Raw genomic sequence first — 15,377 nt, 5'->3', positions numbered from 1 at the left:
TTTGCCCTTAAGGTAAATCAATCTTTTGCCGTTAAGGTAAATCAATCTTTTGCCGTTAAGGTAAATAAATCTTTTGCCATTAAGGTAAATAAATCTTTTGCCGTTAAGGTAAATAAATCTTTTGCCATTAAGGTAAATAAATCTTTTGCCCTTAAGGTAAAAAAACTTTTAAGCTGTTAAGGTCAAAAAACTTTTTTGCCCTAAAGGTAAAAAAACTTTCAACCATATGGTAAGTAAATCTTTTGCCTTAAAGGTAAATAAATCTTTTGCCCTTAAGGTCAAAATAACTTTTTTGTCGTTAAGGTAAAAAAAACTTTTTTAACCTTAAGGTAACTAAATCTTTTGCCCTTAAAGTGACAATTCACTCAGGCTAATCATTTTACATAACCAAGAAGCAAAGTATGGCATAAATGTATTGTTCTACATTTCTTATGAAACATATGACATAAATTATTGACAAATTCCACGTCAATGTTTAGTATTTTAATTGATACCATTGTAATTACAATTCATTGATCAATACGATTAAGCAGGTACAATATGTACGCTGTGCCCATATCCGAGCCAAAGTCATGCACGTTAAACAAATGAACTACATAGCCACTGTTGAGGTGATAAAATGATCTTTTATGCAAGACAATGCATCTAATAAGGTAAACACAACTACTGTCAGAGCGATTTGAGCAGTTCTAGACAAAAGTAGCATTACTTTACGAGCAAGGGACAGGGTTCGGCATACAAGATGTTTGACCACAATTAGAATGGCGGACAGCGAGCGAGTTTAAACATTTCACACGCATTTCACCACCATGGACTTTTCTGGCATATCACAGTAAAACTGACTGATCTAATTTCCATTAGAACTGGGGGTTTTCTGATATATGTACAAATTTTAATGTTCTCTTAGACTGAATTGTCCCTTTAAGGTAAACAAACGGTTTTTGCTGTTAAGGTAAATCAATCCTTTGCCCTTAAGGTCAAAAACTTTTTTTAACCTTATGGTCAAAAACCTTTTAACTATAAGGTAAATCAATCTTTTGCCCTTAAGGTAAATAAATCCTTTGCCCTTAAGGTCAAAAAACTTTTTTAACCTTATTCAAAAACCTTTTTATAAGGTAAATCAATCTTTTGCCCTTAAGGTAAATAAATCTTTTGCCCTTAAGGTTAAAAAACTTTTTTAAGCTTAAGGTCAAAAAACTTCTAATCATAAGGTAAGTAACTCTTTTGACCTTAAGGTCAAAAAATGATTTTGCCGTTAAGGTCAAAAACTTGTTTATCCTTAAGGTAAATAAATCTTTTGCCCTTAAGGTAAATAAATCTTTTTACCTTAAGGTTAAATAACAGTTTGGACTATTTTATACTTTAGACTATGATAAAAAAAAAATCACCATTTCCCTTCAAAATATGAAAAATACTATAAGATTCTTGATTTTTTGAAACATTGAAACCTCATTGTCAATCGCTGCTTTTGTAAATTGAAGAAACACCTGATCTAAAAATGACTCTTCCTTCCCCTTCATGAAATTCATACTTAATCTGACCAACAAACATTTGGATGATTCCATTCCCAGCAAGTGGTATGTCAACCACAGGTGTTATAAGTATCATACTGGGTCAAGTTCTATAACTCGGCCGGTCATATAGGCCTATAACACTACCCAATTTCAGAAAGAAAAGTATGGTTATTAACCAACCGTATAGAATATTACAATAGGAATACTCTCAATCGACAGTCAGATAATTTATCTTTAATTTGGTATATGATACAATACAAATCATGCGGTATAAATGTCACTAGGTATCCAGAAACATCGGAAAACAGCCAGATTTCAACTGGTCGGACACTGATGTCCTCCGATAAACCAATGCATGTCAACACTTCAACGTCATACGAATGAAAGTTTGGTAGAAAAAAAACTTACCGGTTAGTAAGTCCATGTCTAAATACCATCCATTTGCATGACGTAGCCCTTTGAAATTTCCGATTGAAAAATTTATGTCTCTAGCCGCCATGTAAGTATGTGAGCAGTAGATTTGTTTTCTCGGCGTTGATTGGCTCTCGAAAATTAATTGACCAATCAACGCCGAGAAAACAAATGTAGGCTACTAGGCCTACACACATATCAACATGGCGGCTAGAGAGACACAGTTTTTTCAATCGGAAATTTCAAAAGGCTGTATTGAGCAAATGGATGGTATATAGATAAACACTAACATACAGGTTAGTTTTTTTACCAAACTTTAATTCCTACCGGTATGAAGCTGAAATGTTGACATGCTAAAAAACCAAGTCAAAATCACAAAATCTACGCTTGTGGTGGTAAACAGTACCCATAACTGTGTTCATCCACAATCTCCTTTGGAGGTGTCATACATAGATACATAGATTTATTCTGACAACATACATGTTAACATGTACAGGATTTTTTGTAATCCTATAATAGTCAGCTCTTAGAAATTCACGGATTTATTTTTTCAGTGTATAAATACTTTAGTGGCTGATTTTTCCAATGTGAATCAAGTTCATATTCAAATTGCTTAACTGTCCTAGACTGAACAACATTTGATGGGAGACTGTTCCAAGTATTCACGACTCTCTGGGTAAACGAGTGTTTTCTCACGCAAAGCCTTGAATGCTCTTTGTACACTTTCAAATCATGTCCGCGGGTACTTGATCCCTGGTTGATTGAAAACAAATCTGCGACTTCTCTATCGTATTTTCCAGAAAGTATTTTGTACATTTCCATCATATCCCCACGTGACCGCCTGTATGCTAACGTTGGAAGTTGGAGTGTCATGACCCGTACTTTGTAGAAACTCCATTTAAACATCGTGTAGCACACTTACTTTAACCGTCACCACCATGTTCATTTGTTCTTCGGAACGCTTCTCGAGTTTACCCATTAGCACAACATTACATAATTTTGCATAATGTAGTCACGATATGTAAAGTCGAGAAGCGTCCCGAGAGAAAAAAGAACATGGCGGTGACGGTTAAAGTAAGTGAGCTACACGATGTTTAAATGGAGTTTCTACAAAGTACGGGTCATGACACCTCCAAAGGAGATTGTGTATGGGTACTTTTTACCACCACAGGCGTAAATTTTGTGATTTTGGCTTGGTTTTTGAGGTGCCCATAGAGCCGAGACGACATTTAGACCGGACAGGAAAATGTCTACCTGGCATATTTTTCTTAAATTTCCCGATTCATCAAGCCATAACTTCGTCAATACTTGGCCAATTTTGTTCATCAAGCCCTCAATGGAAAGATAAATTATTTCTCTTTAAGGTAAGATATCAGTCAATGTTGTATATTACCGATTTATTAAAATAATCACGGTTTTAAAAAAATAGGTCCGTTTTTCTCTACTGCCGAGTTCATACCCTTGATGGAACACATCTAGTATAGCGGACCCCATTTTTTCCGCGAAATATCACGAGTTTATTGACGGCGACCTGTATATATAGAGACCGCGTGAGCGGGCGGTCAAAAATTAAAAATATGGGTTTTTATGCAAAAAAATGTTAAAATTTGAGCTTACCGTGTCCTTTTTTGGTTAAAAACTGAAGTTTTCAACAAAGTTTTTAACTAAGGATCATGCGGAAAACATTGTAGACTGTACGAGAAAAAAATTCGGGATTTCGTTTTGGTTGTCAGCCGAGCACGCGCTGAACATGCGCAATGAGTGATTTTACGGACTTTGATTTTATTTGTAAACACAAGTACACGTGTAGTTTACGATGGTGACGATTCGAATGAAGGATATATGACAGAAATAATGAAAACGTGGCAATATCCATCCACTGGCTTATTGAAATTGGATCATTATTCAGTTTGTCAGGTAAATATTGCTCAACAGAGGAAAATTTGGCATGGAAAAGACAGCGAATCGGTGTTCACATGTGCTGGCCATGGTCCAAACATTATCGAAGATCACATTGAGGCCAAAGTTCCTTTCAAACGTCCTAGAATTGTTTTTTAAATATTTAAAATGCTACAAAAACAGTTAAGATGAGTTCAAGATGTAAAATTGAGTTGGTTTTTTTTCTTTTCTCGGGGGTTTCACCCCCGAACCCCCGTCGGCTCTTCGAAGCGGTGATTCAAAATGGCGACATATTTACATGATCCGTAGCAACCTCTGACATGCGCACTGATTATTATGTTTCTAAACTTCCGGGGTCCGCTATACTAGAAACTTCCCCCCTTGATACTATAGTATATATATATATGTATACTGTTAGTTTAAAAAAATCGTGCCAGGTCCCTGTGAATCGGTCAACAAGATGGCCGCCAGGCAGCCATTCGGGATTTTGATAGTTAAAGATTGTTACCACTATTCTGCGGAAAGTACTGAAGGAATCTTTCTCAAATTTCATTTGTAGATTCCCCTAGAACCCTAGTTGTGCATATTGCATTTTGGTCATTTCGGTCAACAAGATGGCCGCTAGGCAGCCATCTTGGATTTTGATAGTTCAAGATTGTTACCGCTTTTCTGCGGAAACTACTGAAGAAATCTTTCTCAAATTCCATATGTAGGTTCCCCTAGAGGTCTAGTTATGCATATTGCATATTGGGACCAATCACTTAACAAGATGGCCGCTAGGCAGCCATCTTGGATTTTGATAGTTAAAGATTGTTACCGCTTTTCCGCGGAAAGTACTGAAGAAATCTTTCTCAAATTTCATATGTAGGTTCCCCTAGGACCCTAGTTGTGCATATTGCATTTTGGGACCGATCGGTCAACAAGATGGCCGACCTTCGGCCATCTTGGATTTTGATAGTCAATGTTTGTTACCGTTATTTCTCAGGAAGTACTGAAGGAATCTTTCTCAAATTTCATATGTAAGTTCTCCTAGGACTATAGTTGTGCATATTGCATTTTGCGACTGATCGGTCAACAAGATTGCTGACCGGCGGCCATCTTGGATTTTGATAGTTAAAAATGTCGAAATTTTCTTGTATTAAACTTTTTTTTCTCATATAGATTTTTGGAAAGAGGAGTTCATACCATGAAAGAAAATGAAAGAAAAAACATATGTCCGTGTGTTCGTTTTTGAGCTACTGTCACTCAAATATACCTAGTTGACAAAATATTGGATTTTATGGGAATTTTGCCGTTTTGACCATATACACAAGAGATTAAAACCATAATTTCCTAATGAGGTGTTTCATATGTATTAATGTTTGTAGAATTTATTTTCCAGTAGTCTTCTTTTAAAATATACCAGTTTTGATTAATAAGACTAATATTTTTTCTCAGAATAACAACATATGCTACCCCTACCCCTTAATTTTGAGCTACAAAATGCACCATTTTCAGCCATTTTTGCAAAATCTAACCCTTAATAGAAAAAGTTCTGGTATTAAACTTTTGTTTATATTTTGCATATCAATAGGGAAAGGGTTGTTCTTTCAAAATCAGGCAGAAAAATGGGGGGTCCATGTGCTGACTTTTTTGCCCCACTTAAAGAGACAATTCACTCAGGCTAATTCTTTTGCATAACCAAGAAGCAAAATATAGCATAAATGTATTGTTCTACATTTCTTATGAAACATATAACGTAAAACATTTATAAATATCTCGACATTGTTAAGTATTTTAATTTATATCGTTGAAATATCAAATCGTTGATCAATACGATTAAGCAGGTACAATATGAACGCTGTACCTTTACCGAGCCAAAGTCACGCCTGTTTAACATATGAACTACATAACCATTGAGAAGGTGATAAAATGATTTGTAGGCAAGACAATGCACCTAATAAGGTAAACACACTACTGTCAGAGCAATTTGAGCAGTTCTAGACAAAAGTTGCATTACTCTACGAGCAAGGGACAGGGTTCGGCATACAAGAAGTTTGACCACAGTGTGTAATGGCGGACAGCGAGCGACTTTGAACATTTCACACACAAGTCGCCACCGTGGGCTTTTCAGGCATATCACAGTAAAACCGACTGATCTAATTACCATTAGAACTGGTTTTTTTCCGATACATGTACAAATTTTAACGTTCTCTTAGACTGAATTGTTTGCCCCACTTAAATATTTGTTATTTTTCAGTATTTTAGAGTAAAAAATAAAGGTGTTCAAATTACCATTAAATGTAAAAATAAAGTGAAAAAAGTGAATCATTTCACACATTAATGCTCAATATTTTAATTATCACGAGCCAAGTAAAGATTTACAGCAAAAATTAGCTCGATACAGCTAAAAATGCTGGTGCAGTGATGATTTAAGTAAAAACAATTTCAGTAAAAAATGGTAAAACTTTGGCTTTACTCAAAGCGAAAAAAAGACACAATTTCAAAATGGCCGCCAAATGGGCCATTTCTTAAAATCCCCGAATAAAAAAATCTGCTAAAGTTAGAACTGTAATTTTTTTACAAAATTTGCACCTGGCAACTTGCTACAGATATTGATTAATTGTATTTGAAAATCTCATAACTTCTTTGATCTTTGTTGAAACGAGACTTCAACAGGACTGAAACCTCAGAAGAATACATCCTTAAAGTTTGTTACCGCTATATCTCAGGAGAGTACCTTGCCCGATACCAAACAGAGTCGGCTTATTCCAGGTTTTCGAGTACTACTGCGCTCTGGCCCTAAACCAGACGTCTATCTGTCATAATGTCTAAGTCTGGTGTCAGGGCCAGAGTATCTCGGGCTAATATCGCCCATACAATATAGTCTCTAACACTCAATCCACAGTTAACGAGAAAACAGATTCTATAGAACATACCGAAAAATGACATGAGATATTGCAACAGAGTAAAAATATCAAAATTTAGGAAAAGAAAAATCGGATGGAAATTCAGTAATGATTCTTACATGTAATATATTTCATGTGATATTCATATGTATCATACGCATGTTTTTTCACATGTAAATATAAATCATGCGATTCTCATGTGTGAAATAAATGACATGTAAATCGCATGATAATCATATGAGAATGACATGAAATTTTCATGCGAAAATCATGCGTGTCAAAAAATCATATGATTTACGCATGAGATTCATGTGAAAATCACATGAAAATTGCCACGCATGATTTACATGCGTGGCACTTTTGCCTGTGTATAATGACTATAAATTAACCACCATATTTGATCATTTTCTTTCACTTTGATATGTTTGTACAGGTGTATTGCATACTCCCAGCCAAGTGTAAACAATTCGACAGTGTTTGTGTGTATCCTCTGTCTCATGTGTATCCTACAGTTTGGCCTTGACAACCAGTTCATTTCCCCAGAACTCTACCCCCTCATCTGTCAGGTCAGAGATATTCAGCACTAACTTACTAAAACTACCCATTAGTAGACTTGTACATCTTATGATTGTGAGAGTAAAGTCCTGTTGAGAAAAGTACTAACCTTTTTTTCCAACAGCAGAGGGTCATAGAAGTTCATAGGTTGTAAACACTAGCATACAGAATAATTAGATCAAGGATATGCATCGGTAGGGTTCTTTAAAATTTGATAAGCAAAGAGATCATTTTCCATTATTTTGGTTGACATCTATTGAAGATTGTATTCTTTAGATTACAGAAGAGCAGGCAAACGCAACAAATTAATGAAATTGCATTTAATTAAATGCAAGAAAATGTAAACTGCATGAATATCATAAGCAACAATTTATTGTAACCTTACCATATATTTAGAACTTTACACTAACGTTTGATTTCTTTTGACAGTTGAGAGCATGGATGCTGTCTTTTGGATTTACATTTGCATACGGAGGCATGTTTTCCAAGATTTGGACGGTTCACAGACTCACCACAGCCAACGAAAAAGACAGAAAGGTAACTAAGGGGTAACCATGGAGTTAAAGCAAGAGATGGGCTAATTAAAATGTGTGTTATCTTACGTAATCACTTAAAATAATGACCATTTATTACAAGGGGAAAGAACTGATGAAAATTCAATCTGAGAAGTGCTCATTGTGTATCCATACACTTTTCCTTAAAATCAAAATCATAAACTGTCCACGTTAATGAGGGATATGAGCAATTGGAATGTTTGGATTGATGCATAAAATCTAGTTTCAAAGTCACTTGGATCACTTGTGTGGAGATGCCAGTCCAATTTGTAATCACCAAAATTGGTATGATGGTATTTACTGTTTCAAGACCTATTTAAATTATTAACCAGTTATTTAGAAAAAAGAGGTATTATCATATTCATATCCACTTCTGAGTTGCATTGTAGCATGCATCTTACACTTTATGAGCCTTTGCTTTAAAGGTGGTGAGCAATGCAGGTCTTACCATGGTATTACCCCTTTATGCCTCTTGTCTCTGTTAAAAGGTGGTGAGGCGGTGTGAACTGTTTACTGTCCTCAGTGTTATACTGACCATAGATGTAGCTGTATTACAGGCCCTTTATGCCTCTTGTCTCTGTTAACAGGTGGTGAGGCGGTGTGAACTGTTTACTGTCCTCAGTGTTATACTGACCATAGATGTAGCTGTATTACAGGCCCTTTATGCCTCTTGTCTCTGTTAACAGGTGGTGAGGCGGTGTGAACTGTTTACTGTCCTCAGTGTTATACTGACCATAGATATAGCTGTATTAAAGGCCCTTTGTGCCTCTTGTCTCTGTTAACAGGTGGTGAGGTGGTGTGAACTGTTTACTGTCCTCAGTGTTATACTGACCATAGATGTAGCTGTATTACAGGCCCTTTGTGCCTCTTGTCTCTGTTAACAGGTGGTGCAGGTGGTGAGGCGGTGTGAACTGTTTACTGTCCTCAGTGTTATACTGACCATAGATATAGCTGTATTACAGGCCCTTTGTGCCTCTTGTCTCTGTTAACAGGTGGTGAGGTGGTGTGAACTGTTTACTGTCCTCAGTGTTATACTGACCATAGATATAGCTGTATTACAGGCCCTTTGTGCCTCTTGTCTCTGTTAACAGGTGGTGAGGTGGTGTGTGAACTGTTTACTGTCCTCAGTGTTATACTGACCATAGATAGATAGCTGTATTACAGGCCCTTTGTGCCTCTTGTCTCTGTTAACAGGTGGTGAGGTGGTGTGAACTGTTTACTGTCCTCAGTGTTATACTGACCATAGATGTAGCTGTATTACAGGCCCTTTATGCCTCTTGTCTCTGTTAACAGATGGTGAGGTGGTGTGAACTGTTTACTGTCCTCAGTGTTATACTGACCATAGATATAGCTGTATTACAGGCCCTTTATGCCTCTTGTCTCTGTTAACAGGTGGTGAGGCGGTGTGAAACTGTTTACTGTCCTCAGTGTTATACTGACCATAGATATAGCTGTATACAGGCCCTTTATGCCTCTTGTCTCTGTTAACAGGTGGTGAGGTGGTGTGAACTGTTTACTGTCCTCAGTGTTATACTGACCATAGATGTAGCTGTATTTACAGGCCCTATATGCCTCTTGTCTCTGTAAACAGGTGGTGAGGTGGTGTGAACTGTTTACTGTCCTCAGTGTTTATGACCATAGATGTAAGATATTGCCACTGGCAGGTCTGGACCACTGTACAAGAATAAATATTTGAAGAAAAAAAACTTGATGACCATCAAACTACAACAGAGTTAGAACACTGTACCTCAAAAAATATCTCAATCTGGCTAGGTAGGTACGACATTTCCACTCTACTTTAGGTCCTGTTCAATTTCTTGAACTTTCAATACTGTGTACAAAAACAATCTCATTGGGCTAAGGGGAGACAATATCCCATTGGGCTAAGGGGAGACAATATCCCATTGGGCTAAGGGGAGACAATATCCCATTGGGCTAAGGGGAGACAATATCCCATTGGGCTTAAGGGGAGACAATATCCCATTGGGCTAAGGGGAGACAATATCCCATTGGGCTAAGGGGAGACAATATCCCATTGGGCTAAGGGGAGACAATATCCCATTGGGCTAAGGGGAGACAATATCCCATTGGGCTAAGGGGAGACAATATCTCATTGGGCTAAGGGGAGACAATATCTCATTGGGCTAAGGGGAGACAATATCCCATTGGGCTTAGAGGAGACAATATCTCATTGGGCTAAGATATCTATATCCTTATAGAGTGGGGATTCAAAATTGTAAAAATGATGTGGCTGACTCTCCGGGGGCCTGAGGGGTGGGGTCAAAAGGGATTAATTTGGCTATTTCCATATAAACGACTTCTTCTCTGAAACTAAGCATGGGATAGCACTCATAATGCAATGGTAGCTAGCACTCATAATGCATTGGTAGCTTCCTTATAGAGTGGGGATTCAAAATTGTACAAATGATGGGGCTGACCCTCCGGGGGCCTGAGGGGTGGGGTGAAAAGGGGTCAATTTTGCTATTTCAATATAAACGACTTCTTGTTTGCAACTAAACATGGGATTACGCTCATATTGCAATGGTAGCATCCTTATAGGGTGGGGATTCAAAATTGTGCAAATGATGGGACAGACCCATCAGGGGCCTGTGGGGGCGGGGTCAAAGGGGTAAATTTATTTCTCTTTTTCCATAGAAACGACTTCTCTAAGCATGGGAGAGCACTCATAATGCAATGGTAGCATCCTTATGTACAAATTATGGAACTAACCCCCCCCCCCCCCCCCCCCCCCACAAGTCCAAGCCCTTCTTCAATTAATGTTCTAATATCAACAAAAGTCAACTAGGCTGTTCCCCGATAGCTGTGGTGTCCAGCAGAGTTAATGCAAATGTTCCATTAATACACTGGACATCATTGTAGATATTGTATAATGTTGTGACATGAGAATTGATACCTGTACATGTGTTTGTTAACAGGTGTGATATATGGCTACAAAGGAATTCTGCTACTGTTTGGTATATTCCTGGCCTATGAGACGAGGAGCGTCAAGCTGAAACAAGTGAATGACTCTAGATTTGTAGGAATGAGTATTTATAATGTGGTGGTAAGTTCTTCTATCATATGTAATTACATTGTGGTTGATCTTTTCTGACTAAATACATTGATTGTAATGAGGTGGTAAATTCTCCTATCATATGTAATTATATTGTGGTTGATCTTCTCTGACTAAATACATTGATTATAATGTGGTGGTAAGTTCTCCTATCATATGTAATTACATTGTGGTTGATCTTCTCTCACTAAATACATTGATTATAATGTGGTGGTAAGTAAGTTCTATCATATGTAATTACATTGTGGTTGATCTTGTCTGACTAAATACATTGATTATAATGTGGTGGTAAGTTTTATCACATGTAATTACATTGTGGTTGAAAGATCTTCTCTGACTAAATACATTGATTATGATGTGGTGGTAATTAAGTTCTATCATATGTAATTATATTGTGGTTGATCTTCTCTCACTAAATACATTGATTATAATGTGGTGGTAAGTTCTTCTATCATATGTAATTATATTGTGGTTGATCTTCTCTCACTAAATACATTGATTATAATGTGGTGGTAAGTTCTCCTATCATATGTAATTATATTGTGGTTGATCTTCTCTCACTAAATACATTGATTATAATGTGGTGGTAAGTTCTCCTATCATATGTAATTATATTGTGGTTGATCTTCTCTCACTGAATACATTGATTATAATGTGGTGGTAAGTTCTATCATATGTATTATAATGTGGGTGGTAAGTTAATGTAATTAATTGTGGTAATCTTCTCTCGCTGATACATTGATTATAATGTGGTGGTAAGTTCTATCATGTAATGTGGTTGATCTTTCTCATAAATACATTGTTATAATGTGGTGGTTTATCATATGTATTATTTGTGGTTGATCTTCTGACTCATAAATACATTGATTATAATGTGGTGGTAAGTTCTATCATATGTAATTATATTGTGGTTGATCTTCTCTCACTGAATACATTGATTATAATGTGGTGGTAAGTTCTCCTATCATATGTAATTACATTGTGGTTGATCTTCTCTCACTAAATACATTGATTATAATGTGGTAAGGTATTAGTGGTCTTCTGACTAAATACATTGATTTAATGTGGTGTAAGTTCTCCTATCATTTGTATTACATTGTTGTTGAAAGATCTTCTCTAACTAAATACATTGATTATAATGTGGTAGTAAGTTTCTCCTATCATATGTAAATTACATTGTTGTTGAAAGATCTTCTCTGACTAAATACATTGATTATAATGTGGTGGTAAGTTCTAACATATGTTGTGGTTATCCCCCGCCCAACGAAGTTGGCGGGTTCGTTGGGCGTGGGGATATACAAATGGGTTCCGTCCGTCCAGCCGTTGTCCGTCTGTCCTAAATACAAATGGTTTCCGGAGCACAACTCTAAAACCAGTAGAGAAATTTCCACGAAAGATTTCTTATACACACATTGGTCTTATGGTCTAGTAGTGCCTTTTGCTATTTTATGTTTTCACTTTTTGTACTTTTTTCTGTAACCATGGAAAAACATTGCTGAAAAATGGCAGATTTTTGTGTAAGAATCGTTTCCGGAGCATCTAACATATGTACAACTCTAAAACCAGCAGAGATATTTCCATGAAACTTTATAGACACATTGTTCTTATGGTCTAGTAGTGCCTTTTGCTATTTTCAGGTTTGTTCATTTTTTGCACTTTTTCCATAACCATGGAAACATTGCTGAAAATATCATGTTTTTGTACCAGGTTCGTTTCCGCAGCATAACTGGAAAACCAGCAGAGATATTTCCACGAAATTTTATAGACACATTCTTTTTATGGTCTAGTAGTTCCTTTTGCTATTTTTAGGTTTTCATTTTTTGCAATTATTTCCGTTACCATGGAAACATTGCTGAAAATATCATGGTAAATGGTAAATGTTACTTTGCAAAACTCCACCCATCTTTGTGTATATAGTCGAATATAAATGTCAAGGCTGTATACCTGATTCAACAATTGCAGCCCCGCTCTACTTGAATTATACTCCATCTTTCTTTAGCTCAACTTCCTTTTTCCTGTTTTTTTTCATACACATAAGTCTCCACAATCAAACTTACTTCAGCTTTGATATCTCCATTGGCGGGGGATCTGAATGACTATGTCCTTGTTACATTGTGGTTGATCTTCTCTAACTAAATACATTGATTATGATGCCATTTGTGTTTTTGAGGAGTTAAAAATTTAAAAAATGACAATTTTACTGGTCAAGGGCAGATAACTCTGTTATATGCAAAGTTGACAAAAAGACTGAATTGAAGATCAACTTCACTTATATATATGGATTATTATTAAAGCTTTGGGCAATATAATTGATTTTGTAGTGCTTCAAAAATCATAGTACTAACTCACCTGATTTGTACATTTAATCATTATAGATCTGACTATTCACTGTTACAGGTGTTGTGTGTGATAACAGCTCCCATCACTCTTATCATCAGTAACCAACAAGATGCCAGCTTTGCCTTCGTGGCCCTCGCCATTCTTTTATGCAGTTTTCTGTCTAGGGGCCTCATATTTGTACCTAAGGTATATTCATCTATTTATGTTAGCTCTTCTTATTCATATTATTTGACAAGAAAATAACCAGTTATAGGGTTCTGTTTATGTCAGATAAAGCTATTTCTACATACATGTCCTGTCTGAATATCGTATCTTTTCCTTCATTCTGTATATCTTTTATCCATTTTTTTTTTTTTTTTAAATTGACTAATCTTCCATTGAATTCTGTGATAGATTGTTGAAATAAGTCGCAATCCAAAGAAAAATCATCTGGAAGTGCGGGCCATGTCTGAATCTGTGGCCAGTAAGGAGGAAGAAGAAAGACATCAGAGGCTGCTTATAGAAAATGATTAAGGCCTCAAAAAACAGATTTCAGAGGTAATTAACTTACCGGTACAGTCTTGAAAAGGAAGTCTTGCTAAAAAATATTTGTTCTTATCGTATGATAAAATGTTTCATCATCTCAAACTAAAAGAAAGAAAGATAAAACAAAACTAAAAGAAAGAAAGATAAAACAAAAATTATGTGGACGTGTTGAGTTCCAATACAATAGAGGCTTAGAAAATATTTTGGTGAAGGAGAAGGAATTGATTAAGCCTACAAAGATATTAGATCAGTACAATCTAAAAACTACTTTGCAGGAAAAACACAATTTATATCTTATGCCAAAACCCGAAAATTTGAAGTGTTATAAGACTTTTGCTGATCAAAACCCAAAAAGGACAGTATTGTTTACATAACCTGTTTTCCTGTTACAGATGGAAGATAGAGTAAAGGAACTAAAGGAGAAATTAGAACGTAAAACACAACAAAGACTTTTAATTACTGGAGACGGTCCAGAGAGGAACAAAGTTACACCAACAAATAAAACTGACCAATCGCAGCTGGACAGTGACGTAGACAAGTCACCTGACTTACACGATACCATGGACCATAAAAACATCTTCAGTGATATTAATACGTCTGTACCATTTCAACCTAATTCGGACTCAAACTCGAGCATGCAGAAAAATTTACATTACTCAATATCAGATCAAGACATTGAATTTTTGTGAAACCTTCCGAAATTATTTCAAATGTATCTTATTTATGGAGCAATACTAAAACTAAACTTTCATATATTTCAAAAGTTTAATACAATTTGTATTATAGATGTCCTGATTTCATGTGTGAATATTATGTCATGTTTTGGGAAATATTACATAAGTTTTCACCTTTTACAATTTTCTTTTAAATTTTACACTACTTTAATTCTGTTGTTGCCATATTTAATTGTTTTACTGCCATTTATATTTACACCAACATTTACATCAGTGAATAATAAGGCATTTTTAATTAACTTCATAGAAAATAATTTTACTTTGATGAAATAAAAACTAAGTGATTTTTACATCATGTACATTTGTACATGTAATTTAGATTTGATATACATGTACATGTATTACACATTTATGTGATATATATTGAATATTTTTGATGACTTTACTACCCAGACACCCAGTGTTATACTGAGATCAGGTCTTAATGTAGTAGCTGGTGGCTACACCTGTAAACAGAAGATATCCATATATCTTTTTAATGATCTTTTTGCTGTTACGCAGTTATATTTAAAGATGGTTTCCTGGGTATAGTAAAATAAAATTTAACTGCAAAACCAAAAAATGTGCATTTCTTGTGGATTTGTTAGAAAAAAATCAATAAAAATGGTATCAGATACTGCAGTATTACTCCAGTTATTGGTTTTCTCATTGGGATCTTGAAACAAATAAACTGGCCGGATCATCGACATGGACATTCCATTAGGAATATCACATGATCATTTCAGTCCAGTTAGATGTAAATAGAGAAAATAGGTTCAACAGGGTCAAAGGTAATGTTTACAGGAGATATATCTTGTTAATGTTGTTACTCTTATGAATATAAATAGTTAATTTTATTACTAAACATATTTTACACATACTATGTCAATTTCACTTTGGTAACC

At 35.7% G+C, this 15,377-nt stretch overlaps 1 protein-coding gene across 9 annotated transcripts; it reads left to right on the top strand.

Annotated features, from left to right (window-relative positions):
• The first annotated feature begins 2,111 nt into the window (after positions 1 to 2,111).
• LOC138329037 (gamma-aminobutyric acid type B receptor subunit 1-like) lies at positions 2,112 to 15,117 on the top strand. 9 transcript variants are annotated; one of them, XM_069275736.1, is made up of 7 exons: positions 2,112 to 2,221; positions 7,146 to 7,278; positions 7,697 to 7,804; positions 10,758 to 10,885; positions 13,292 to 13,420; positions 13,628 to 13,771; positions 14,152 to 15,117. In XM_069275736.1, exons 3-6 carry the CDS (start codon positions 7,705 to 7,707, stop codon positions 13,745 to 13,747), a joined length of 477 nt encoding a protein of 158 aa, XP_069131837.1. In that variant the 5' UTR covers positions 2,112 to 2,221; positions 7,146 to 7,278; positions 7,697 to 7,704; the 3' UTR covers positions 13,748 to 13,771; positions 14,152 to 15,117. The 9 variants fall into 9 exon arrangements, with proteins under 9 accessions (XP_069131837.1, XP_069131843.1, XP_069131841.1 ...); XM_069275735.1 differs by lacking the exon at positions 2,112 to 2,221 and adding an exon at positions 2,929 to 3,289; XM_069275737.1 differs by lacking the exon at positions 2,112 to 2,221 and adding an exon at positions 2,960 to 2,999.
• Positions 15,118 to 15,377: the final 260 nt, after the last annotated feature.

The sequence above is a fragment of the Argopecten irradians genome, chromosome 8 (genome assembly GCF_041381155.1).
Source record: "Argopecten irradians isolate NY chromosome 8, Ai_NY, whole genome shotgun sequence".
Taxonomy (NCBI): Eukaryota; Metazoa; Mollusca; class Bivalvia; order Pectinida; family Pectinidae; genus Argopecten; species Argopecten irradians.
Note: the sequence above shows the minus strand (reverse complement) of the source record. Positions and strands in the feature narration are given on the sequence as shown.

What these genes read in the sequence shown, in the direction of transcription:
- LOC138329037 (XM_069275734.1), top strand. Translation starts at nt 3,074, where the DNA reads ATGGGTACTTTTTACCACCACAGGCGTAAATTTTGTGATTTTGGCTTG. An exon ending in ATAAATTATTTCTCTTTAAG is followed by an intron (nt 3,290 to 7,696) that starts GTAAGATATCAG and finishes TTCTTTTGACAG; the next exon opens with TTGAGAGCATGGATGCTGTC. An exon ending in GCCTCATATTTGTACCTAAG is followed by an intron (nt 13,421 to 13,627) that starts GTATATTCATCT and finishes ATTCTGTGATAG; the next exon opens with ATTGTTGAAATAAGTCGCAA.